Source organism: Macrobrachium rosenbergii, chromosome 52 (assembly GCF_040412425.1).
Source record: "Macrobrachium rosenbergii isolate ZJJX-2024 chromosome 52, ASM4041242v1, whole genome shotgun sequence".
Taxonomy (NCBI): domain Eukaryota; kingdom Metazoa; phylum Arthropoda; class Malacostraca; order Decapoda; family Palaemonidae; genus Macrobrachium; species Macrobrachium rosenbergii.
The window spans coordinates 33468767-33496639 of NC_089792.1; the positions used below are offsets into that span (position 1 = coordinate 33468767).

The window sequence follows — 27873 nt, forward strand, 5'->3', positions numbered from 1 at the left end:
GAGGCCCGATCTGGCGCCCATCGAGCAGATCCGGGCTACCCACTCCAGCCACCTCAAGAGGACCCCAGCCGCTGAGGTTTGAGGACGCCGCTGCCTCTTAAATTTGGACCTGGAGCCGATGAACACGGAGCCGACTAGGTGGTAGTAGAGGTAAGCAGGCAGCCGGGGGCGGGCACCCTTTGATTCCCCATCTTCCCTCTGTATCTTCATTTTCAGGGTTTGGCAAGTCTTCATCTTGAAGGACAGGGCTCCATCTGCTGGTCCCCAAGCTGAAGTTGAAGACGCCAGGAAGGCGAAGGGCCAAGTCCTCGGCTTTCCCATAAGGCATCTCCCCTTTTCCTCTGCCGAAGCTAGCGGTTGCTGAACCTGTGGCCTCCGGGAGCAAACCAGCACTCGCAAGGAGTGAGTAAAGAGGTGGCCAAGCCCAGCCCTCCTTGCCAGCCTGCCTTTGAATCTCGAGGCATTTGCAGGGTTGTTACTGGAGAGAATCTTCACGGAGGTTGAGGCCATCAAGATTACGGAAAGGCTTGGTCTGTAGACTCTCTGCTGGCGGATATGGTTTCGCTTTCTCCGGCGGGGCCGTCCAGTAATAAGATCCTGACACTGCTGACCTCCCCTTCCTTCGGCGTAGGGAACCTGCGGGCGCTTTTGCTCTTCGTGGCTATCCGCACCTATATACCTGACCATTGAGGGTCTTGGCATTAGGCGTCTGCAGGAACTGGAGTTCTTCCCACCTGATCTCTTGCCCCCTATCCAGGCTTCAAGAAGGACGGAGGGAGCCTGGATATTGCCAGACAAGGTCCCGGCGAGACGGTGATCTTCCCTAGGACTGGCCGCCGCACCTGCCTCATGACTTCTGAGTGGCGGACAATACCAAGTTGGACCCTCCTCTGGGCGGCAGGTCCATACCATGTTTCTGGGTGATAAGTTGGTGTCTCAATTTCTCGCCTGAACAAAGTTGCTTTGGCAACTGCTCAGGCATGCTTCGAAGGCAAACCTTTGCCTCAGCTAAGGGAGACAGACTCTACATCTCTGGTCTTCCCAGGAGGTGAGGAGTTCTGGAAGGACGCCCCGTCCACATTTACAGTAGGTAAATTGGACGCTGATTGCGTTGTCTTCACTTTCCAGTGCAGAGCAGCTCTAAGTTCCCGGAAGCTCTCCCCTGAAGGCGGAGTTGAGGCACGGTGTCGCTGAGCTGGGTCCCTAAAACTTGCTGTGCTGACGGAAGCGACCGCCTTCCTGTAGTGGAGCCGCTTTGTTCTGGCTAAATCCCAGTTGCAGGGTTTCAGTCAGACCTGTATTACGACTTTATAAAAGTGCTGGACTGCCACAAACTCATTTTTGCAGATGTGCCATCATCTGCCATATTTCCAATAAGCTCAAGTAAAGAGTTCTATCTGGGGGACAACTCTCTCTTCCCAGAAGATTTAAGTCGCAAGTGTCCTGAGGAAGCACCAGCCAAATTCAGAGTTTTGTGCCCATTGGGGTATCTCTCTTCAAAACGAAAGACCCTCTGACTATGCAACTCTCAGACTAAGTCTGGGAACGTTTCAGAAGGCACAGAAGACCCTACACCAGACGGTGGAACAAGGTCCCAGTTCGCGCCAACCTCCACCTCCTGCTCACCATTAACAGTATCGCAGGCTGGTTCATCCAGCTCCAATCCTTTGCTGCACTTTCAGATGTCTCTCATTAGCTGCATAACCTTATACCTATGAGGGCCGTGGGGTTCTCACGGCCTTAATAGGAGCGCATATGGGGTAGGAGGTCGAGCCTGCAGAGGTAAGGCTGGATCTGCCTCTCGGGAAAAAAACTGGAAGCACGTAGAGTGAAAACAAACCTGCTTCCTCTCCTCCTCACTGAGACCAGTCAGGTAGGTGGTCGCCTTTACTGGTTCAGAGACCAGTGGGTTCTTCAGTCCCGGGCAGATTAGTCCAAAGGTCTGGGTTGGAGCTGGGCCCATGATCCTCCTGACCAGATTTTACTCACCCCCTCTCCAAAGCCCTTCCCAGGATTTTCAGGACGGAGCTTCAACAAGAGAGCAATAAAGCAAAGTAAGGCACCTCAAATTCTGCAGGCTGTTCACTGTCCCAGGTGATTCCAGTCAGCAAAGAGATTCTAGATCTCCTCGGCATTTCAAATCTTTACACAAATGGCATGTTTCTGGCGCAATGTGGCTCAAGTACGGACTTACTGCCAAGTGGAGCCGCTACCACCTCTATCGACCTTCCTTTTCATGACGCTACTATCACGGGTCCCGGTTGCGCGAACTTCTCTCCCTTCCTGGGCTCTCTGTGACTAGGAACAAGCCTACTCTTCAAGGTCATGCCTTTCGTTCCCAATATAGCTCTAGGATTTTACAAAGCTGGCAGAAACAGTTGTTCAGCAGTCTGGTCCTGGGATCTCTTGGCAGCATACCTGACGCATTGGATAATCTGGGCCCAACAGTACAAGGGTGCCGGAAGGCTACAGCCATAGTGACTGGGTTCCTGGAATCAAGTAGGTTTTCAGCGTTGAACAGGAGAAGTCCCGCCTGACTCCGGAGTCCCGGTTTCAGTGGCTGGGTCTCCAGTGGGACCTGTCTCGCACAGACTATCCCCTCCCGCCAGTCCAGTGGAAGGATAGAGCCACCATACCAGAAATTCTTGAAGGACAAAGTAGCATCCCGCCGGTTCAAGAGAGAATTCTCGCTCCCTTCAGTTCTAAGAAGTCAGTGACAGACTGCTCTTAAAAGCTAAATTAAAGTACATAAACAGAGTGTGGCGGAGAGACGAGCTAATGTCAAGCTCAGAGACAGGGTCTCTTCAATTCGCTGGATCTTGAAGACAAGGCTTCGCCATGGTCCACAGTCAAGGGCCTGTCGGGTCGGTCCCACTTCAATTTCCTCCAGCTCTGGTTATCCACAATAGACGCTTCATTGCTGCTGGGGAGGTACTCACCAAAACAAAAAAAAAGTACAGGGACATGGTCTACAATACTAACAGTTCCATATAAACACCTTGGAAGCTATGGCAGTGTTTCTAACCCTAAAGAAACTCACTACGACTGATTCACATCAGGCTTGGTGTTGACAGCCGTGGTGGTTCATTGCATCAACAGGGGCGTGGCTCCAAGTCAGGTCGCATAAATCAGGTGATGATGGCTATCTTCTCACTGGCGTAATAAGTACGGGTTGGTATTCGTCAGCCACCCACCTAGCCGGTGCGAATGTGGTGGCGGATTCGTCCAGGACTACTCCGTTGGAGACGGAGTGGTCTCTGGACGGAGAATCGTTCAATTGGATTTGCCGCCGGATTCCGGGACTCCAAGTGATCTGTTCGCCACGGAGAAAAATCACAAGTTTTCCCCCTGTTATGTGGTTCTTAACCTGACCTCATGCCGATGACGCGATGGTGACTCGATAGGATTGGAACAATTGGGAGAGGATCTACTTGTTTCCCCACAAATATGCTGTTGAAAGTACTGCACAAACTCAGGTCATCTGGCGGGGCCAACTAGCTCTGGTAGCTCCCCTTACTGGCCGAAGAGCAACTGTCTCTCTCCTTACCAGGAGCCTGCTGCGGTCATCAGATACCCAAACCCAGACTGACCCAAGTAGTACAAACCAACACTGTGTCAAGCCAGCTTCCCTTAAGATTCAGAATGCCCTGGCTTCTTTATGGATTTTATAAAGTTTGCTGCAAAAAGGGAGCAAACATTGATCCCAATACCTGTTTCTAGAATCTGATACAGGGACTTACGCCAGGCAATATGATTCAGCAGTCAAAAATTAGCATCCTTTTGAAGGCATCTGAAGCTCAAACTATGACTACTAACCTAGCGTTACTTTAGATCATTGTTTGAAAAGGCCTCTTTGCCCCACTATTAATAAGAAGCAAATCAGCCTTTTAAAGAAGGTATTTTTGTATGGTTTAAAATTGACCTTACAGATTCATACTTTTCATCCATCCTCAGAGTATGCTGCTTGAGGCCAAAATATTTCACATTCTGTTACTTCGGGTTCTTAACGATGTTCTGAAATTAGCCTCTGATATTAATAACTCACAATGTTTTGGTCTGGATTTGTTATGAAGACCTTGTTTCTGATTAGCTTGGCTTTCAGGTGCCAGAATTTCAGGAGCTATCGCTCTCGCGAGAGTGTGATGATCATATTGATTTCTCCCGTCCGAGAAGTCCTCCTTTCCCTGATCATAGGTTCCTAGCTAAAAATGAAGACCCTCAGGGACAGGTGGTCCCCTGGAAGGTGGTGCTCTTCCACAGGACCAGTCCTATGTCCAGTCTATACCTTTGAAGTCTTACCAAAAGAACTCCACAGTGTAAGTCGGGTCCTCTTTTTATCAGGTGTAACTTCTTTTCTTGAACGCTATAAGACAGCAAATTCTATATTTTATTAAACAAGCCAACCTCGGATTCAGTCCCTAAGGTTCATGATATCCAAGTGTAGCTACCTCTACCAATTATTTTCATAATAAGGATTTTATTGAACTTACCAAGTATATGGGATGAAATCACTCTCTTAGTGTTTAAACGCTTACTATCTAAATCACTAAGCCCTGAAATTCTACTGCAGTGGCTGTGGAGTGTCATTTCCCACCTTAATTATCCTTAACCCCTTATCCTTTCTCCCCCCGCCCGCCTGCCTCATTTATTTCTTCTGCTCAGCCCCTGATCAATCATGCCTTTACTGCCTTGCTCCTTTGCGCACTGATGATAGTATTGCCATTGTTATTATTTCTGTCTTGGTGATTGTGTTTTGATATGCTGTGTATTAGATTTAGCCTAGAGGTACTTGAGCTGTTTTTATTTTGTTTTATACTTTACATTTTGATGGCGATTCTTTGGTTGTGCATTGCTCTTAGATTTAGTTTTACATTTGCCTGTTTGTACCATTATATTGTTGGGTGTGTGTTGTGTTCTAATCTTGCGACTTATCTGTAATTTGATCTGTTTTACTGATGAGATATCATACTAAATCTACTTTTTCATAGCGTGTTTCTTGTTCCTAAGTGATCACCTTTTGTTTTGTAGCTTTGCAGTCTGGCATGATCATCATTATTTTTCACCGGTGACACGTCGAGCTCAGAAAAGCGATTTTGACAAAAGGAAAATCTATTTCTGAGGGAGGCCCCGTGTCACCCGCGTGACCTCCCAGGAGCTAGTTTACCCTCCTACTTGCACACATGCCAAGCCTGGGGTGGTTAGTCTGGAATGAGTTCAGATGGCTGGAGTCGCCGCTGGCGGGCGTGGTGAGGAGTGCGGAGCTGGTATGGCTCTCGCTCTTCCCGGGTTTTGACATGATGTCTATCAGTGTGGCTCTGTGGTTGTGATTCTTTCACTTTCACTCCTTATTATACCGACGCCTTCAATATAGAAGACGCCGATCTGAGGGTAGTAACTCCAAAGCATTCCTGAAAGCTTTTTTCTGGTATATTTAGCAAATATTTATACCTAGAAATTCGTGGTTAGGTATGGAATTTCACCGGTGACACGGGCCTTTCAGAAATAGATTTTTCCTTTGTCAAAATCTTTAAGTAAAATATAGAACTGATTATATTTTTACATTTTACCCTTATCTGCATCGATAAAAGATCGTCAAGGAAATAAACTGCTAAATTTAAGCTGCAAGTTGTAGCTGAAGCTGAGAAAACAATGTTCAAGCTGCTAATGAGTATACTGTAAATTATCGTACATCAGCAACATGGATGAAACTCGATCGTAATTAAAATTGGAGAAAGTATTTTGTATAATCAAAACTACTGGGCATGAAAGAACACATTACTGTTATTTTTACGCTGATAAACTATAAATATGTAAAGCTCGTATTACGATGAAATAAAGTGAAAATAGCGAACGGAATCTTAAATTTTTTCTCCACGAAACAAACGCCCCCAAACGGCCATCGTCATCTATTAACAAAAATAATAGATAAATTAATTTCACAACGAGACATATTTTAGTAATATTTCGACTTAAAAACACTTCCTATAACGAAAAATAACCTTGCCCCATATAAATAAAGTATCTAGAGATTCATTTACGCTAACCAGAAGCAAGAAAAGCGCTCTGAACTAAATTAATACGGCGAAATAAACACTGCATAAACGATTTCCAAACCAAAACATTGATCGCTATGACTGCAATTTATATACAAAAGCAATAGAATATATTCAATATTATTGGATGCAGTGAATCAAGGCATAACATTTTAATAGATGCATATTCGTTATGTTGACGTTTGTATATTACGATATGGGAATGCATAGTACAGTATAATGTAGGTTACGCTACTATATATGTATATAATATACCATAGTGTAGGCTAAGCTAATTCTTGTTCTTCATGTCTCTTTGCATGAACCTCCAGAATTAGCTGATAATAATTACTGTACCATGTATCTACAGAGTATACTTTCTAGTGTAGGCTAGGCTACCATAAATGTATACATGGTACCGAATACCCTAGTGTAGGCTAGGCTATGTTTGAGATACGTTTTGGTATTTCGTACGTTTTTTCCAGCAAACGATGGGTTTTTTGGAACATAACCCCAACGTAAGTAGGATGATACCTGTATAAGAATTTTTAGTTTGTTTTGTGTATGTTTGTAGTATCAAAATAGGCAGTTCTAAGCATTTTTTAGAAAGGTTCCAAGTATTTGCCGGTTTTAGCTATTCGCGGGGGTTGTGTGGTACGCATCCCCCGTGAATAAGGGGGTTTACTGTAATCACGAATATGGAAATAATTGACCGAACTACGGACCACCGCCGATTGCGCCTCTTGGAAGCATTGCATATTAGGAAAGAGAAACCAACCCTCAACATTACGCAGGAAACCTTCCTCCTCCCCATGGCTGCCAGGAGACCTGCACCGAGCAACCCTCATAGCGAATGAGTAAATCAAAATTCAGGATCAGAGGATCGAAATTCTCCCATTCATCTCCAGCACTACAATGCCGCTCGCACGCAAGATGAGCCCCGAACATCAGTATGGGAGAGAAGGCTCCGCCCGAGATGACCTGCCCCGGGCAGCCAATCATAATTCAGCACTGATCAAGACCCCCCCATAAATATCGGCCCAAGTGCCTTGTTTCTCCAGATCATTTTCAACCACATCCAGAGGACGACCAACGAGATGGTTGAAACGTGCTGACGGTACCTGAAGTAGAACCTGAATCCAGACGACGAAGGATTTCTGATTGGATATTTCAACAAAAGACTTCCCGCATTCCACACACTATCCTTTTTCCAATATGAATATCGGCCACTTGCTGACCAACATCGCTGAGCCCGAAAAGCAAATTATAAGGAAAATAGAAAAGATACTGTTTAAGATAAATTTGCATAATACAGCCATCCTTTTCAATATATATAATAATAATAATTTCCAGTGATTTACAGTATTCACATTATATTTTTATCATTTGCTCCTTTTCTGTTTTTTTTTCTTAATTATGAGTATTTTAATTTTGGTTCATTGTAAAAATGGGAACTTGTCAGGACATCCTCTTATTTTGAGGAATAATGTTTTATCATTACCGAATAGAAATGAAATCCAATCTACACATTGAAAGTTGAACCTCAATCTTTGTTTTAATTCGTCCTCGAAAACTTCATTACTTTTTTTTATTATTATTTTGTTTTTGCAGAGCTAAAGAAGAATGGTTCAAGAGTTTCATGTGGTACGATGTTTTTCGTGCTTGTCATTCCAGTCTCAACAAGTCTGCAAGAAACCCAAATATACTTGTAAAATTTGTGGAGAAAAGCAGTCTGTAAGGAAAGTAAGTGCCGTATATTGTGTGTTCTCACCTTTGGAGTTGAAGCTCAGTCGGGTTCCATGAAATTGATGCTGAACATTAAGAAAAATGCAGAGTAAATGCAAAGGACTAGCTATTAGATTTATTTATTCATAGCCCTATTAATAATTTATATGCCTGTTATAATATCTTCCACTGTTACCTGGTTTACTATCAGTCACTTAACTCTTTTTGTGAACCTGAAGTGCTGTTAAGTGCTCTCTCCACTCTTCCACAAGTTTTTACTTCACAGAGGATTGCTATCTAGCGCCTATTAATAATTATTGTGTCATTATTTTCAATAATATTTTATTTCAGCCACTTTTTCACTTCAGCATACCTAGCAAGTAACAGAATGAATTCTTGATTTAGCACACACCATTCAGTCATGCTTGTCGTCTCGTGGATTGCTGGCTTTATAAGGTGCAGCTATATGTGAGTAGGCTCATTAACTTTCTGATCACCATGAAAATTTCGCTGTTCTACAGTGTTTGCATTATTCCAGTTTGTGATTTTGGTATTTTGGACATAACTCGACTTTTATCATCATTTGTTATTGGTTTGGGTGAAGGTATTTAAGTTAAGTGGTACTGGAAACTGGCTAACTAGTTGTTAACTATAGTGCTTTCCTTTTTCTGTTTATTCACTGTATATTGTAGTGAAGAGTTGTGTGGTATGTTTTGGTAGTTATTGAGTTATAGCTGTTTACAAAATTTACCGTTCATTTTCCTGAGCTTATCCTCTAAGCATTAACAATTGGCTCTGTCATTTCTAGGCAGGAAATTTTTTGTATTGGCTTCTATAAAGTATAGACCTTCACCTTATATAGGAGTGTCTTTGATGTGCAGGCTGGGTTGATCATTGTAATTGTTAACAAACAGAGTAATAATTAGTAAGCATGGTGAGTAAGGAGGGAGTCCTAGACATGCACCTGGCTGATCCCTCACGTTTGCTTTGGCTATGCGGACAAATACAGGGTTGTGTAGTAGCTGGGTCCTTGGTGGTAGACAAGGATATTGACCATTCTTGGTCACCTGTATCTTGTGAGTTGGTTTCATGTTCTTGCATCCCAGTGAGCCTTCTCGGGTTGGTTTACTGTGTCAGCCCTTTATGCTTCAGTGGAGGGGCCGTGTCTTTCTGGTGGTTGAGGAACAATTTCTCTTTTGAGTTGTTTTGCTGGGAATAGATCACTGTCTCTTTCCCTGAAGCACTGGCTAAGGAGTTTGAGGCAGAGCCTCTGGTCAGCACTACAAATCTTGTTGTGCTTGACCTCCTGGAGGAGGGTATTCCAAAGTTGTAGAGGCTGCTGGTGTTAGGGGAAAGAATTCTGGTCTTCCTTTCCCACCTACCTATGAACCTGTGGGCCAGCATAGTTTTAAAGTAGCACAATTTCTTTTGCAGCCTCTTCTCCTACCAGGTTGTGGCTGAGGATGTTTTCCAGTAGCAGAACAAGTCAGGGCTGAGCTCTTTCTCACTTCTTTTGAAGAGCAGTGTTGAACTATCTTGGTGAAGTTCCTTAGTCACATGGGGATGTTCTGACCCCCAGATTCTCCCATTATGTGTGTGTTCAATTTCCTTGAAACATGAAAGGTTACCTCATCACTAAAACTCGGTTGAGGAATGTTTCATCCTCAGAAATTCGTTCCAGCATGTTAATTGCAAACTCCTGTTGCCTTGGTTTATCGTTTGGCTCAAGTGCCTGTGTGAGTTACACTTTGTAAGCATACAATCGCGAGTTCTTGTTAGGACTTTGTGCAATGTTGAATGTGGTAGCTGTAAGTGCGTGGCAGCAGTTTAGATGGACTTTATAGGAGAACGATCAAAAGCTGGTCTTACACGATCAATGTTTTACTCAGGTATTCTTGGTCGTCCACTCCTCCCTCTATCCAACACTGTCCCTGTCTCCATAAATTTCTCCCCCCCGATGTGGGACCACCTTGATGTGGTGAGGGTGCTCTTGAACCCCAGGAATTTGTTCCCTGTATTGAGTCCAAGAGTCCCATATACCATTATATATTTATTTGGATTAATTTTTTGGAATTTTCCACTTGAGCTAAAATTTATTATACCTGATAAATAGGAAAAAATATCATGCTGGGAATGGGTTTATATCCGAAGCTAAATAGTTAGAAATGTGGTAGGACTGTCAACTGCCCCAATAATGTTCGGACTTGAGAGTTATCACATTGTTAGCTCAAAGGTGGAACTATCTTTGGGGCTGGACCACGGAATCCAGGGTGGTCTGGTTCTGGGGATAAGACTCTCGGCATTCTTTCTGGTTTGCCCATAACATGATTAGGATAGTGAGTCCTAGCAAGCGGGTTTGGCTTACACTTGGGTCACTCTAATCATGATGTGCCATCCCCTGTGGGGTAGGGTAGGGATTGGACGTTTGGGAGTCGTTCTTACTTGTGCCATTGGTGGAAAAATAAACTTCTTAAAAGGAGGTGATATCTTTTTAAGGTTTTCAGGCTTGTTTATTTAAAAAATTTTTTTGTATATACTGTACTTCAATCTTTATGCTCAGTAGTGTTAAAGATTTAAGTACCCCTGGGCCCTTTGATGGTAGCAACCGCCCGCGTTTGATTCTCCGGCCTGCCAATGAAGAATCAGAGGAATTTGTTTCTGGTGATAGAAATTCATTTCTCGCTACAATGTGGTTCGGATTCCACAATAAGCTGTAGGTCCCGTTGCTAGGTAACCAATTGGTTCTTAGCCACGTAAAATAAGTCTAATCCTTCGGGCCAGCCCTAGGAGAGCTGTTAATCAGCTCAGTGGTCTGGTTAAACTAAGGTTTACTTAACTCGGCACAGTTGACAACCGCTGGAACCTGCTCTGACAACCTCTCTCTGAAAAAATCAGAAAAAAATACTAATATAATTACACTGGAACCTTACGCTCCAGTACAAAACAAACCCAAAAGAAGTAAATATCGTCTTGACCCAACCTTGACTCACTTCGACTCCCTCTTTGGAAGTGGAAGTTGGTCAAGATTTCTGACCTTAGAAACAGAACGGAAAATTTCAGCCCTAAAGTTAGAGAACTGCCTATTAAACACACATTCAACGACAGAAATGTCATTTAGACAGATAAAAGACGTGGCTTATAGAAGCCACAACAGAGTCATTCTCAGGATGACATAAATGTAAAAATTAGAACGCATGACACTATGAATAGCATTCAGGGTACCATTGTGCTTCCTGAGATCAATGACAAACTAGTCGAAAAAAATATTCTCTTGGACTCTTTTAAAAAAAGATATCCCAGAGTCCAAGATTGTGAGGTATATAATATACCAAATAAACAAAAAAATAAGAAAATGTAAAAATCACAAAAATAAAATTTGAGGGTCATGATCTACCCCCAAAAATAACATTTTTAGGTCAAAACAGAAAAATAAGGCCATATGTCCCAAAGCCACTACAGTGTCAAAACTGTAGTAAATACAGGCAGTCCTCGGTTATCGGCGGGGGTTCCATTCTTGGGGTGTGATGGTAACCAAAAATCAGCGATTTTCGGGGCTTATTGGCACTGAAAAGCGCCAATTTTCGGTTATCTGCACCTCTGTTAGGTATGTATGGGCGCCAATACCCAATTATCGGCGCTGATAAGCGGAAATTGGCGATTTTCGGCACCGAAAATTGCCGATTTTCGTCGCTAGACAAGCCCCGTAAAACCGGATCGCCATTAACCGAGCCCTCCGATAACCGCGGACTGCCTATATTGGCATGCAAAAAAATATTGTCGAACCACGTGTGCGCATTGTGGATAAGAACATGCCACAATGGAATGGCAGCAAACCTAAATGTAAAATATAAACTGTGGGCAGAATGATCATGCAGGATCCAAAGAATGCATGTATTACATATACAATACAGAATTGAAAATGTTACAAGAAAGAACAGGGATGTCTATAAGAGAGGCTAAATTAGAATTGAAAGTGAGAGGAATCAAAGATCCTGCTAAGAAACTTACATATGCCTCGATAACAAGAACTAATAATGAAACAAAAATACATACAGATAGAAGTAACAAAACGCAGGAAAATAAATCTCAAAAAGAAAATACAGTACTGTAATGCTTTACAGAAAAAAACTAAAAAGGTAAAGAATGAAGAAACAGGCAAAAAGGATATGGGTAACATTTTATCCAACTCATTTGAAATGTTAATGCAGATACCACAAGATGATGATACTACTACAGAAGAAACAGAGGAAAGTCATGATGGGGTGGAAATTAAAGATAAAAAAGGCTTTTGGAGAGAACACCACCCAAAACGAAACAACCAAGAATAATTCGAGCAACATCTGTTAAACCAAAGACAAAGGATATGGAAATGACTATATTAGTATTAGAAACTGATACATTAAAACATCTGTACAGGCAGTCCCTGGCTATTGGCAGGGGTTCCTTTCTGAGGGTGTGATGATAACGGAAAATTGCCGCTAATCAAAAATCAGTGACTTTTGGTGATTTTCAGGGCTTATCGGCGCCGAAAAGTGATGATTTTTGGCACTAGACAAGCGCCGTAAAACCGGATCGCCGTTGACCAAGCCCGCCGTTAACCAGGGACTGCCTGTATAACAAAATATCTGCAAAATTTAAAAGAGATGTAATTTAAGGAAAAATTATTTCATGAAGGAAATATGTATCATCTCTCTATGATATTCCCATTAAAAAAAATATGGGAAAAATTCAGGAAAGTAAGTGGTACCCATGTTAAACCACCTATACATGCCATAATAAAAGATAGGAAAAGAATACTTGATACTAAAGAAATAAGTAATGTAACACAGAAGATATATACAGTCATACCTCGAAATTACGCGAGGTTAGGTTCCGGAGCCCCTCGTGCAAGGTGAATTTTCGCGTAAGTTTGGCATGGTCTTTAAAAATGGCAATAAATGTTTATTTCCAAAGTTTAAGTACTAAATATGCTTACAAAGTATTAAGCTAACTTTTAAATGATCTAAAGTTCGTGTAATTTTATTTAAAATTTAGCTTATTATCCTTAAAAAAGGAACACAGTAAATGGTTGACATAAAAATTGAGTACTGCACAGTTTCATAATAGCGCATTTACAGTAGGTGCGTACGTATACTAATGTTACCCCTAATTCATGGGATGCCGTTTTCTTTGTCACTTAGAGTAAAAGCCGTTTTCTTTGCGTCACTAGGCAAAACGTCGTGTCAGTCAACAAAAGTACAATTCCATAAAATATCGAAAAACGTACATAATGTTCGTAGAGAAGGTAGTACAGTACAGGTAAAATTCAATCAATTTAAAATTATATACTGTACAGGTAATGACGAATGAGAGAGAGAGAGATACTGTAATAAAGTAACTGTACTGCTTTTTTGTATCGTATTTATGTAAATATATAAATACAAATTGTCCATTCTGATTTTACACCTAAAAACACAAAAAACTAAAAATTAAACGCACTTTCTACAGGGGTATCATCTTTGAAAAATGCAGTAACGAAGGGTATCACATCTTGTAAAAGTACACCAACTGAACGTGCTGTAATTACATGCACATACAGATTGCATCAGCACTTTTCTCAGAGGTGAACAGAGTAATTTTCAAAGAATGACACTTATACAACTCTTAGTTACATCTCTGATATTACATTAACCAATTCATTTTATCAAATGAATGCGACTGAACAACCTCATCTCAAGGTCATGTAAAGTCCTTGTGACAAAGACTTTGCAAATGGGCATAATACTTGTATGATATTCATGTACAGAAATATAAATATAAATTTTCCATATCGATTTTACAGTTAAAAGCATGAAAACTTATAAATGTACTTCAAACATTAAACAAGCATTTTCTGCAGGGGTATCATCTTTGAAAAGTGCAGTAACTTTGCAAATGGGTATCACATCTTGTAAAAGTACACTAAGTGAATGTGCTGAAATTACCTTTGCATCATATTTATGCATGTAAAAAAATAAAAATAATACATTTTCGATACAGATTTTACACATGAAAGCATGAAATGCATTTGTCATAGAGATTTTGCACATTAAAACATGAAATGCATTTTTCATACAGATTTTACACATAAAAGAATGAAATGAATTTTTCATACAGATTTTACACATAAAAGCATGAAAACTTGTAAATTACTTCAAAAATTAAACACCCACTTCTGCAGGGTTTCTTGAGAATTTCGTGTGTCTGTGAAAAAGTCGCGTATGCCCATTAGTTAGGTTCCAGTGAAAAGTTCATGTGTGTGTGAATTCGCGCAACTCGAATCGTGTAAGATCGAAGTATTACTGTATTATAATAGAAAATTAATATGGAAGAGTTGGTATTTGCTCTCTCGAACAGCAACAAATCTGCTCCTGAAGGTGACAGTATTTGTTTTGAGGTGATCTACCACTTAGTACCTTTGGCAAAGTCATACTCATTAGAGTTTTATAATAATTTATGGTTGCGAAATTTATTTCTAGATGAATGGCGTAAGGCTGTAATAATTCCTATCCCAAACCTGGAAAAGATCTTAGTAATGTAGATAATTACAGACCAATTTCTTTAACCCTTTAACGCTGAAGCCCTATTTACAAAAACGTCTCCGTATGCCGGCGGCGTTCGGTGAGTTTTTGAAGCAGAAAAAAAGTTTTTTTCAAAAATCACAGCACGCTTAGTTTTTAAGATTAAGAGTTCATTTTTGGCTCATTTTTTTTGTCATTGCCTGAAGTTTAGTATGCAACCATCAGAAATGAAAAAATATCATTATCATATATAAATATTGGAATATATGACAGCGAAAAAAAAACTTGTATATAATTGTATACAAATCGCGCTGTAAGCAAAACGGTTAAAGCTAATGACTTAATTTTTTTTAGTTGTATTGTACACTAAATTGCAATGATTTTGGTATATAACAAATTTTAAAACGATCAAAGCAACACAGAGAAAATATTATCACAAAATGATGCATGAATTTAAATTCTTTGCTGATTTTAAAAATTTTTTTTTCAAAAATTCACCATAAATCAAAATATTGTGCTAGAGACTTCCCGTTTGTTGAAAAATGAAGCTAATTGATTGAATATTACTAGACTGTAAGTGTTTTAGCTTACAATTGCAGTTTTTGACCATTTGGGTCGAGTTAAAGTTGACCAAAAGTCGAATTTTTTCTATTTATTGTGATTTATATGAAAATATTTCAAAACTGATAAAAGCTACAACCATGAGTTATTTTTTGTTGTATTGTAAATGAAATTGCGCACATTTTCATATATAAAACTTTATGTAACGACTAATATAAAATGGTGCAAATATTACGACAACGAGACGAAAGAATTTCTGAGATGTTCGGCCGAGTTACCAGCGAAGACGTAAGGAAAATGTTTTTTTAAATTCACCAGAAATCGAAATATTGTGCTAGAGACTTCCAGTTTATTGCAAAATGAAGGTAAACGATTGAATATTACTAGAATGTAAGAGTTTTAGCTTACAATTGCGTTTTTTACCATTTGGTCGAGTTAAAGTTGACTGAAGGTTGAAATTTTGGCAGTTATCGTGATTTATGTGAAAATATTTCAAAACTGATAAAAGCTACAACCATGAGCTAATTTCTGTTGTATTCTACATGAAATTGCACACATTTTCATATATAAAAGTTTATGTAACGACTAATGTAAAACGATGCAAACATTACGACAACATGATGAAAGAATTTCTGAGATGTTCGGCCGAGTTACTCTTGGCGCAGAGCGTAAGGAAAAAATTTTTTTCAGAAATTCACCATAAATCGAAATATTGTGCTAGAGACTTCCAGTTTGTTGCAAAATGAAGGTACATGATTGAATATTACTAGAATGTAAGAGTTTTAGCTTATAATTGCGTTTTTACCATTTTCGGTCGAAAGTTAAAGTTGACCAAAGCTTGAAATTTTGGCAGTTATCGTGATTTATATGAAAATATTTCAAAACTGATAAAAGCTACAACCATGAGTTATTTTCTGTTGTATTCTACATGAAATTGCGCACATTTCCATATATAAAACTTTATGTAACGACTAATATAAAACAGTGCAAACATTACGACAACGTGATTTAAAGAATTTCTGGCGCGGACGTAAGGAAAAAATTTTTTCAAAAATTCACCATAAATCGAAATATTGTGCTAGAGATTTCCAATTGGTTGCAAAATGAAGGTAAATGATTGAATATTACTAGAATGTAAGAGTTTTAGCTTACAATTGCGTTTTTTTGACCATTTTGGTCAAGTCAAAGTTGACCGAAGGTTGAAATTTTGGCAGTTATCGTGATTTATATGAAAATATTTCAAAACTGATAAAAGCTACAACCATGAGTTATTTTCTGTTGTATTGTACATGAAATTGCGCACATTTTCATATATAAAACTTTATGTAACAGCTAATATATAAACAGTGCAAAAATTACGACAAAATGACTTAAAGAATTTCTGAAATTTTTTCGAGTTATACTCAGTAAAGAAAAAAAGTTTTTTCAAAAATTCACCATAAATCGAAATATTGTGCTAAGACTTCCAATTTGTTGCAAAATGAAGGTAAATGATTGAATATTACTAGAATGTAAGAGTTTTAGCTTACAATTGCGTTTTTCGACCATTTCGGTCGAAGTCAAAGTTGACCGAAGGTTGAAATTTTTGTAGTCGACGTTACAAAACGCCCACTCGGCATTCAACAGACAATTTTAGTCGACGTTTGCTACGTCCAACAGGCGTTTAAGGGTTAACAAGCTGCTTATGCAAATTACTAGAGAAAATGGTGAATGCTCGACTAACATGGCACATTCGAGAAAATAAAATTTTGACTCCCACTCAGTTTAGGTCACAGTGTAACAAATCTACATTAGATTCTCTCTCTTAACTTAGAAGGCCATATATGTAGAGGTTTTGAACAAAAGCATGGAGGTATGCTATATTAAAAACTTTACAAAACAACAACATCCATGGACATTTACCTAGGTTTATACAAAACTTTTTGACAAATCGCAGTTTTCAGGTGAGAGCTAATGATGTTCTGTCTAGAACATTTCCACTTGAAAATGGTGTTCCACAGGAAGTGTCCTTAGTTGCACACTGTTTACTTTAGCAATTAATGATATCAGTCATAATCTACCTGTTGCCATTAAAAGTAACCAGTATATGGATGATTTTGCTTTATATTATTCAGCATCTCGAATAAAACATGGAGAACGAATCATTAATAAAAGCACAGTAAAAATAGATGGGCCTCGTCTGTAGGCTTTAAATTTTCCATAGATAAAACTCAAGCAATCATGTTTTATAAAAATAAAAAGTGGAAAAAAGGTAAAGAAATAGATTTAAAAATCAGAAACCATAGTATACCAATTGGCCAAACAGCAAAATTTTTGGGATCATTATTTGGTACTCACTTGAACTGGAAGACCCACATTACATACATAAAATCTAAATGTAAAAGAGCATTAAATCTAATTAGAAAACTATCGGACACTACTTTGGGAGCCGATAGACATACCCTTACTGTACTGTATCAAGCAACAGTTCTCTCCATCATTAGTTCTTCATTGTAGGGGTGGGTAGAGCTCTCGGCTAGCATGCTGTTGGCCCAGCGTTCTACTCTCCGACCAGCCAATGAAGAATTAGAGGAATTTATTTCTGGTGATAGAAATTCATTTCTTGTCATAATGTGGTTCGGATTCCACAGTAAACTGTAGGTCCTGTTGCTAGGTAACCAGCTGGTTCTTAGCCACATAAAATAAATCTAATCCTTTAGCCACATAAAATAAATCTAATCCTTTGGGCCAACCCTAGGAGAGCTGTTAATCAGCTTAGTGGTCTTGTTAAACTAAGATATACATAGCATGATAATCTGTCCATCATTGATTATGGAAGCGAAGTACGTATATGGCTCAGCATCTGACGCAGCGCTGAAAATGCTAGACCCTGTTCACAATGAAGGCCTTAGAATATGCTCAGGAGCCTTTAGATCATCACCGAAATCATCTTTACAAGTTGAATGTGGTGAACTGCCTCTGTCTCTCCATAGGGAGGTAATAACAATGAAAAGTGCTCTAAGAATTCAGACAAGTGATTCTCCAGCAAAAGAATTATTTGAATTAAGAGATGTATTTATAAACAACCATCCACCACCTTTCTCAGTTAGAGCTAGAAGATTGTTTGAGTCGCTGAATATAAATACAGTATACAATTGCCTTTAATAGTAAAACCACCTCCTCCCTGGACGGTGAATAAAATGAGAATTTGTACGCACCTGAAGTCTTGATCAAAAAGTAACTCACATACACCAGAACACCGTAGACAGCATACAATAGAGCATATAAACCGAAAAGGTCCACATTACGCAATATATACAGATGGATCTAAAATCAGAGCGTGGAGTGGGATATGTTGCAATGTCTGAAGACAAAACTTATCAGAATTTTGTGGAATTGCATCAGTTATAAAAATAATTAAAGAAACATCATTCAATAATTTTGTGATTTTTAGTGACTCGAGAGGCGCTATATAAGCTATTCAGAGTTACCAGTCAAAAAATTATATAGTACAACAAATTAAATTATTTCTCCATAACTTATATAATAGTGGAAAAATGTAGAAATATGTTGGATCCCTGCCCGCCCATGTAGGGATCAAAGGGAATAAAGTAAAGATGCAGACAAAGAAGCCAAAGAAGAAACCCACATGACAAGATCAAATGTGAATATCCCTGTTACTGATTATGTAACACACATAAAAGTGGGTTTCATAAATAAATGGCAATATATATGGAATGAAGAACCTGAAAGTAATAAATTGAAGCAAATAAAACCTAATGATAAAAAATGGAGTTCATCATATCATGGAGAGAGAGATGCACAAGTAATTCTAACACGTCTCAGAATAGGCCATACCTGTCTGACACATGGACACTTAATGAGCATTGCACGTGGCCCGGCTCCCGAGTGTTTTGTAAGTGTCCAAAGTATGACCAACAGCGACTGTCAACTTTTGGGGATAAATCAATGAATGAAATCCTGTCAAAATCTTTTGCATTTTCAGTCGTTCTGATTTTAATGTTCATGGGGAACTATGATTTAATTAATAAAATATAAAAATAATTAAATAATAAAAGCATGAAAACCCTTATAGCATTTGTCAAATTTAAAAAAAACACTAAATTTTGAAATATTACTTGACGTATATTCTGAATTTTAATATACCTTTCTAGTGTGTATGTAAGGAAACATGAGTAAATGTATTTATTGTATGAATGTGTCCCATTATGAGAACATGTGCCCATGTGCAGCTTTTAATTTAATTTTAATTTAATTTTAATTCGTTCATTATGGTACTGAATGACCTATTGGGTCCTAGTGCTTGGCCTCAAGCCTAGACTTGGTATTTTTATCTAATCCTTTGGGCCAGCCCTATGAGAGTTGAAAGTCAGCTCAGTGGTCTGATTAAACTGCTTTAATAATAATAATAATAATAATAATAATGCACTGATGAGACTGCAGAATTCCTGTTAGTGTGGGAAAAGCCAGATCAGTCTTGAAATGTATTTGAGGTTTGCTCATGTCATTGTTTCTGGTGCTTTTCTGTGATTTTCTTCTCTCTTCACCAGTTTCCTTCTAGACTTCTTTCATATCTAACCCATTGAAAAATCCCTCTCATTTCTCTGTGTTGCATTGCTAGAGGAGAATGTGCTCCATAAAAATGAAGGTTTAGATTCTTGTAAGAACAAATTGCAATTTTTTGGGATAAATTGTGTATGCGATGATTTATTATAATTCCACCTCTTAAATATCCTCATATTTATTGCTGTTTATCAAAGGGATAGTTGAGGCTGATGGTCAGCCTGGTTACAAAGCTTCGGTGCCCAACCTTGTGTGCACTGGAGGTATATCAACATAAAAAGACTTCAAATTGTATATCTTGGAAAAATGCTATTCATTTAAATGAATATAGTTGGCGTTCAGATGTAATAATTTTTCTTTTCTTCATCCTAATTATTAAAAGTTCTATTAACCTGATCTGTTTTTTTTTTTTTAATATGCTTTCATTATTGGGTTGCTTCATCATGTCTCTTCCTTCTCAGTCAATGGCTTTTCAGTCACTTTGGCCACTGAATTCAAGTAGGATGGTCATGTACCTCCTATTAGCCTTTCTCTTTTAATATTTACTGTGTGAAAACCAAAACTAGCCGTCTTCAGAATGCACAGTTCAGTGACTTTCCCTCTGCTTGCCAAACTTAGAAACTCTTCTGGTTTGATTTTTCTTGACTTACAACAACCATCTGCCTTGTATAGGCAAGTTTTTCTTCTTTCGGCATTGCAGTGAAGGCACCTTCTTTCCCAGCAACCTCACCAGCCATAAATAATATTAAAGTAAGAGATATAAAAATAAAACTCATTTCTGGGGAGCCACAACAAAAGAATGCCATTGTCTTAGATTTCGAAGGTTTTGAGCAAACTCCTAACCTTCAGAGGAACAGCTTACTTATTAGGCCCAAATTGGCCAAACAGACATTGGTTCCTATCACTTCAACAGCAGGCGAAAAGATCAGTTCCACTGTCGTCTGCTGTACTATCCCAGAAAGTAGGAGGGAAAATTATTTACACATCCTCCTTTCTGAGCCGAGACCTTCACATATGGATTTTTTAAACATTATCTACCGTGAAAACTACTCACCCAACATTGCTAGGTACCTACTGCAAAAGTTACGGACGTCATCTATCCGACAATACCAGTCCGTATGGAAGATATGGTTAGATTATATCCATGCTGAGAGCCCAGTTGAAATTTCTATAGAAATACTTTTAAATTTTATGATATATCTTTTTGAAGACAAACGCCTTGCGGTTACAACAATCATGTCATACAAGACAGCATTATCAGAACCCTTGCTTTATGGATTTGGGATTGACTCCAGCATAGAAGTTGTTACTTCCCTCCTACGGTCTTTTGCTCTACAAAGACCCGCTCCCGAAGACTCCCAATTACTTGGTCCCTGAACAAGGTACTTGGACTTCTATCTACTCCTCAGTTCAGTGGACCAAATACAACCGCAACTCACAAGCTACAAAAGGCAATCTTCCTAATTGCATTAGCATCAGGGGCCCGTATTAGTGAACTGGGCTCTCTTCGACGGGGACGGTATATCACACAAACTGTTGATAATCAATTATTATTGTCCCCAGGCCCATCATTCCTGGCCAAGAATGAGGATCCTTTAAGAAGGAAATCTCCAATTCTTATAAGGAAACTTAACTTAGCAGACAAAACATTATGCCCAGTTCAAGTACTTAACGTTTACCTAGAGGTCACGGCAAACATCCCAGAAGGTCCGATTTTCCTACACCCTAGCACGAATAAACCACTCTCTACAAGGGCTAAGAATAATTTTAAGTGTCCCTAATCAAAAAAGCAAACCCACACTCCTTTTCCAGGTCACATGACATAAGGAAAGTAAGTACATCATTGGCCTTCTTCAGAAATGTCTCCTTTGAAGGAGTCTCTGAAAGTACAGGTAGGGCATCAGAGACTAGTGTTCTTAAAACATTACTGCCATGAGCTCGAACAAATTCGTCTGCACTTCATGTCAGTAGGTGGTATGGTTAGTCCCGACCCCATAGGCTCTACAGCAGAAAACCAGGGGTCTTCCTAACGGGTGAGTATGCTGACTAATGCTGGGAAAGATACGAAAAGACTGCAACCACACCCAGCATACTTAGGTAAGTCACTACAGAACTTCACCCTAAAAATGCAAGTTCTTGTTTAGTTTCTCGTTTCTTGTTTCCAAAACCCCAAAAGGTTTTTTAGAGTAAGGAATGGGGCTTGAAACTTCTGGCTTGACCTCGGACCATAAATGTTTTTTCTTTGGGTTGTTTGGGATTTAAAATTTTAAGAGCTTAAGCCTTTTGTCACCTGTCAATTTCTTTTGTAAAGTCCTTGAGGACGAGACAGCGACTACGCTATCAAAAAACAGGTTTTGACGTAGGAAAAACCTATTTTTTGTAGTCGCTGTTGAGTCCTCAAAACCCTCCCACTTCCCTGACAAAAGGCATGGGATTTAGGCAAGGGATAATCCTACATTGACCAGCAGAGAGTAATGGAGCTGGTCTTTTTGCCTGCCCGATCGTAAACAAGATGGCAGATGCGCATGCTCAACAGTCACTTCTTGCAGTTTTGACGTAGGAAAAACTGGGTTCAGCTTCTCTGAAGATAAGGGAAAATGCCCTCTTATCTTTGAGTCCATTATACTCTATCACGTGTCATAGTGTTTTCATTACGACACAATACCTGGCTACAAGACCAGGCTAGAAAAATATTTCTTTGATACTACAGGTAGTCGTCGACTTACGACCTATGCGACTTACGACTGACCGACTTTACGACGGCTACGACAATATAATAATATATAATAATATTTAATTTTATATTTTGCTAAAATACGTCGAGCGCCACAGCGACGATACTTTTTCCCGCTACCCGCAGCGCGCTCATATCCGAGAGATGCTCAGCTTTTGGCAGCATTGTGTGTTTGTGTCGTTCGAAAATGGTAAGAGATTCATATTTTTGTAATGTATTTTGTATCTCTATTTTTTGCAAATAAATCAAATGTAATAACAAATTACCGTATTTGATGGCTTATAATGCGCATGTCTGCATAGGACGCACCCCAATTTCAGCAGGACATTGAGGGGAAAAAATAAGGTTTCTAGCCTATGCTCATATGATTTTGGTAAGTAAAAACTGTAGTATTACGTTATCATATGCATATTGTTTCTTACCCACAGAATCAACAAAAACATTAATAAAGAAGTTATTTACCATATTTATATTTATCAAAATATGTATTATACAATCAGCCATTTACTACGATCGAATGTTTCGTCTGCTGCTGAAAGCTACCTCATAGGTTTACCAATAGATTGCAACACATTCATTTGTAAACATCGTTTCTTACTGGCAGAATCAACAAAAACATTAATAAAGATGTTACCTACGGTAATATATGTTATATATATCCATTATATATTACAAAAGTATGCAATCAAGGGTAAAATCAATAAGTAAAAATGTTTCCCATGTAACGGCTCGAGTCTCGTGAGCAACTGAACAAAGCCATGTTATTATTCTTAAAAGAGAATGCTAGCACGAAAGTTACGAAGTATCAACTCAACGAAGCCTTGTTATTATGCTGTAAAGTCACCACATCGGCGCCAGGATAGTGTTTCGGCGGCGCCATTAATTAAGTCTCCGCTGAGCTTGTTTTCTTTGGTGACTTCCCATTTTCTTCAAGCTCAATTAGTCACGCCTAAAACGTGCCAGGTCAACATTTTAATCATTTTTACTTTATGGTATTTATACGAATGTCACACATTGTGTATCACATGTTTCTTCATTCACAGGCATCAAGACTGTATCCATATTGTAGCTCTGTATGTTTTGTATTGTAATTTGTACTCGTTCACTGCATATTATTGTTTCGACCTCAGGTCACAGTCAATTCCATTGTCTCTCACGGCCCGGGCGTCAGTCGGCCGCAATATAAGCTGCCTGGATCTGTAATAAAGTAGCAGTAACTTTTACCTGCTCGTTTCTTTGACACCTTACAGTGGTGACCCCGGAGTATCCCGGAGCCATTAGCGGACTCACACGGGCGACTCAGTCTTGGCTCCAGGATTTCTCCAAAACGCCTTAGCGGCCTAAACACGGCGCTGTAACCAGCGTCACTGGCGGAACCACACGGGCGCATGAAAGTGCGTACTGGCGAGTACCCCACTCCAGTAAGGGGTCAAAGGAGCGAGCATGGGCGGATATCCCTCCTTCATGCAGTTAAACGCTGACCCCGCGGACTCGAGGTTTACCTACCTCCCATCACAGCCGCCCGCCCCGCGAGATCGAGGCCCTCCCGCAACTCCACACCAGCGCCCGAACACACGACGGCCGGGCAACACAATCGCGGGCGCCCTCACCGTAAAGCTGCCGAAACACGCAGGGGAACCCATCGATGTGGCTGCGCAGGGTGGAGAGCCACTTCAGAATCGCGGACCTCACGGACGAAATCCTACAGGCCGACACAGTGCTCAACGCCCTTCCGAGGACGTGTACAGAAAACTCATCTCGCGAGTACCGAAACACACACCCTCACATACAGCACCACAAAAAGTTCCTCCTCGAAGCTTGCTCCCTGCCCATCGCCGAGCGGGCCGCCCGTGCTATCGACCTTGCCAATAATCCACGCCACGACCTCAATCCAAGAGACGCTGGGGCATGGTCGTAGATCTCCTGTCAATACCAGACTTGGGTGGCACAAACAAGCGGCAGGAGATAAGCTTCATATGGAAATCTACCTTCGCCAACTCCTCCCGGAGGTACGCAACCAGATCGCTCACCCCTACACCATGCCTGTCGAGGACCTCATAGAGGCGGCACAACACCTCACAGACTCCGTCAAGGCTTCACAGCGGCTAAAACCGGCCACACAGCCGGTCAGCTCCGTCCAGCCTGAAGAGGGCGAGAGCAGCCCGTCAACGCCATCGCCAACAGACGTCCACCGAACCACAGCAGACGGAGGTCCCCGGGCTTCTGTCGCTACCACAAGTGGTTCGGAAAGGGCGCCCGAAACTGCCTGCCGCCCTGCTCGCTCAACCGTTCAAAAACGGGGGTGGCGGCCAGCAGGACAGGCCGCCATGGCAGCCGAAGAACCCAGGGCCTCAAAAACAGTAGGTTTTTACGTCCCGCGACACCGTCTCCGGCAGGATGATGCTGGTCGACACAGGAGCCTTTAAGTCGGTCTTCCCAGCATCCCAGAGGACCGCAACCAGACACCAGACCGGCCGCTTTCTGACGGCCGCCAACGGAACCCCATCCTCTCCTACGGCACCAGGCTCCTGTCGATCTCCATCCTTGGCCAGAGTTACTCCTGGGACTTCATCGTCGCGACGAGGGAACCCCACTCCTGGGGCCGATTTTCTGGCGCACCGGCCTGCTAGTCGGCGTGGGGCGCAAGCGCCCCTCGACACCGACTCCTGCCGGTCTCTCCGTTAACGGCGGGACCCAGACCCACCATCAGCGCCGTCGCCCCCACCAGTATGCACACCTACTGTCGGAGTTCCTTGAGGTATTTAAGCCCGAGCCGCCAAGTCCCGGGGCCCCAGCCAAGCACGGCATATACCACCATATAGTGACTAAAGGGCCCCGACACATGCGAAGTTCCGCAGGCTTCCCCTCAGCGCCTTCAGGAGGCGAAAAAAGCATTCAAGGAGATGGAACAGATGGGCATCTGCAGGAAAGCCTCCAGTCCATGGGCCTCCCCCTCCACATGGTGCAGAAACCGGACGGCTCCTGGAGACCCCTGCGGCGACTACAGGCGGCTCAACATTGCAACAGAGCCCGACCACTACCCTCTACCCAACATGCAAGACCTCACGGCCTCCTTTCACGGGGCCAAAATATTCACTAAATTGGACCTTCTTAAATCTTATTTCCAGGTACCTGTTGCGCCAGAGGACATACCAAAGACAGCCATCATCACGCCCTTCGGGTCCTATGTGTTCGCCTTCTCCACCTTTCGGGCTGAGGAACGCGGGGGGCCACCTTCCAGCGGCTCATGGACAGCATCCTGGGGACCTAAAATTCTGCGTCTGCTACGTCGACGACATTCTCATATTTTCCAGGTCTCACAGCGAACACCAGAGACACATCAGCAGTCCTCCAGCGCCTCCAAGAAAACGGCCTCGTCGTCCGTTTCGACAAGTGTACCTTCGGCGCCCAGAAAGCAGAATTCCTGGGTCACAAGGTGTCTCCGACAGGCGTCCGCCCTCTTACATCGAAAGTGGCAGCCGTAGCCAAGTTCCCGACACCCACCTCCATCAAGGCCGTCCAGGAGTTCCTTGGGATGGTAAACTTCTACAGGCGGTTCATCCCCGGGATCGCGCACACCACGGCCCCCTGACGGAAGTCCTAAAGGTCAAGAAGTCCCTGTCTTGGGGACCCAGCCAGCAGCAGGCCTTTTCCCTGACGAAGGCCGCCCTCACCAAGGCAACCGCCTTGGCACACCAGGATCCCAAGGCTCCCCTCCAGCTGACGACAGACGCCAGTAACGCGTTGCCTGCGGTGCTGTTCTGGAGCAAATCATCAACGGCGCCCCAGCCCATCGCCTTCTTCAGCAAGAAGCTCAGTCCCAGAGACCCGCTACAGCACCTTCGACAGGGAACTCTGCGCGATGTACCAGCGCAGTTCGGCACTTCAAGTTCCTCCTGGAGGGACGCCCTTCACAATCTTCACAGACCACCAGCCACTGGTTCACGCCTTCACGAAGCAGGGGGACGCATGGTCTTCAGACAGCAGCGCCACCTCTCAGCCATAGCCGAATTTACCTGTTCCGTCAGGTACCTCCCCGGCAAGAAAAATCCCGTAGCAGACGCCCTCTCCAGAGTCGAGTTGAACGCAGTGCAGCTTGGTGTAGATTACCAGGACCTTGCCAGGGAACAGGCCGCTGACCCAGAAACCCCAGCATACCGCACCGCCATCACATCCTCAAGTGGCGGGGACGTGACCCTCGCCCCGGAGGCCCCAGCCTGCTCTGTGACATCAGCACAGGCCAGCCCCGCCTTTGGTTCCAGCCTCACGCCGCGCCAGGTATTCGACATCATTCACGGCCTCTCACACCCCCCGGCAGGACCACGGCCAAACTGCTTTCAAAAAGTTCGTCTGGCACGGGTGCAAAGGACGCCACAGCCTGGGCAAAACAGTGCCTGCAGTGCCAGACCAGTAAAGTGGGTCGTCACACGCAGTCGGGGGTAGGCGAGTTCCCACAGCCAGGCGCCGCTTGGCCACATCCACATCGACGTCGTCGGGCCCCTTCCCCATCAGGCGGATCCAGATACCTCCTCACGGTGGTAGACCGTTCGACGAGGTGGCCCGAAGCCACACCCATGCAAGAAGCCACCGCCAGCGGCGTGCGCTGAGGCCCTGCTCTCCAGTTGGGTTAGCCGCCAGGCGTCCCGGACCACATCACAACCGACAGGGCCCCGCTTTCCTCTCCGAGTTGTGGTCTGCCCTGGCTCAACTGCTGGGAACCACGCACCACACCACCACAGCGTACAACCCAGCGGCCAACGGCCTGGTTGAACGGTTCCACAGGTCCCCTAAAGTCATCCCTCATGGCCCGCTGCACCGCCGAGGACTGGAAACATCAGCTGCCGTGGGTCCTCCTCGGGTTGAGGACCGCCCCAGAGCCGACGGCACCCCATCCGCAGCTGAACAAACCTATGGGGAACCCCCTCGTGGTGCGGGAGAGCTCGTGACGGATGAACGCCACTCCCCATCACTGCAGAGGCTCCGCGGCGTGGCGGCAAGTTCGCCTTGCAGGCGCTCATACATCGACAAAGCAACCACCTTCATGCCGCCACAGCTGTCATCCGCCACCCACGTCTTCATCAGAGTCGACGCCGTCCGTCCACCACTAACTAAGCCCTACAGGGGACCCTTCGCGTGCTGGAGCGGAACAGCAAAGCGTTCAGCTGGCACTCCCAGGCAAAAAACGACTGGGTTTCCATAGACCGGCTAAAGCCCGCCTTCCTGTCGGAGAGTCCCGGCAGCGACGCAGCACCCCTTCCGCCCCAAACGCACTCCAGCACGCCCTCACCCCCCATGCGCGCCGCCCCAGGAAGGAACCGCCCAAACAGCAGCCTCACAGGCGGGAGGCCCCTCAGTTATCTTCAGGAGCCGCGGCACCTTCAGCGTCCCAGCAGATACAGGGGATTAATCAGACGCGTCCCCTCGTCTTGGGGAGTATTTGTAAAGTCACCACATCGGGCGCCAGGATAGTGTTTCTCGGTGGCGCCATTAATTAAGTCTCCGCTGAGCTTGTTTTCTTTGGTGACTTCCCATTTTCTTCAAGCTCAATTAGTCACGCCTAAAACGTGCCAGGTCACGCATTTTAATCATTTTTACTTTATGGTATTTATACGAATGTCACACATTGTGTATCACATGTTTCTTCATTCACAGGCATCAAGACTGTATCCATATTGTAGCTCTGTATGTTTTGTATTGTAATTTGTACTCGTTCACTGTA

General features: G+C 42.5%; 1 protein-coding gene across 4 annotated transcripts in view; it reads left to right on the forward strand.

Annotated features, from left to right (window-relative positions):
* LOC136833796 (MRN complex-interacting protein) overlaps nucleotides 1-27873 on the forward strand; it is an 82316-nt gene that overhangs the window by 20483 nt on the left and 33960 nt on the right. For all 4 annotated transcript variants that reach the window (XM_067096055.1, XM_067096056.1, XM_067096052.1 and 1 more), the window contains exon 2: nucleotides 7644-7775. In XM_067096055.1, the coding sequence (XP_066952156.1) occupies nucleotides 7656-7775 (120 nt within the window). In that variant the 5' untranslated portion in view covers nucleotides 7644-7655. The remainder of the gene's footprint in view (nucleotides 1-7643; nucleotides 7776-27873) is intronic.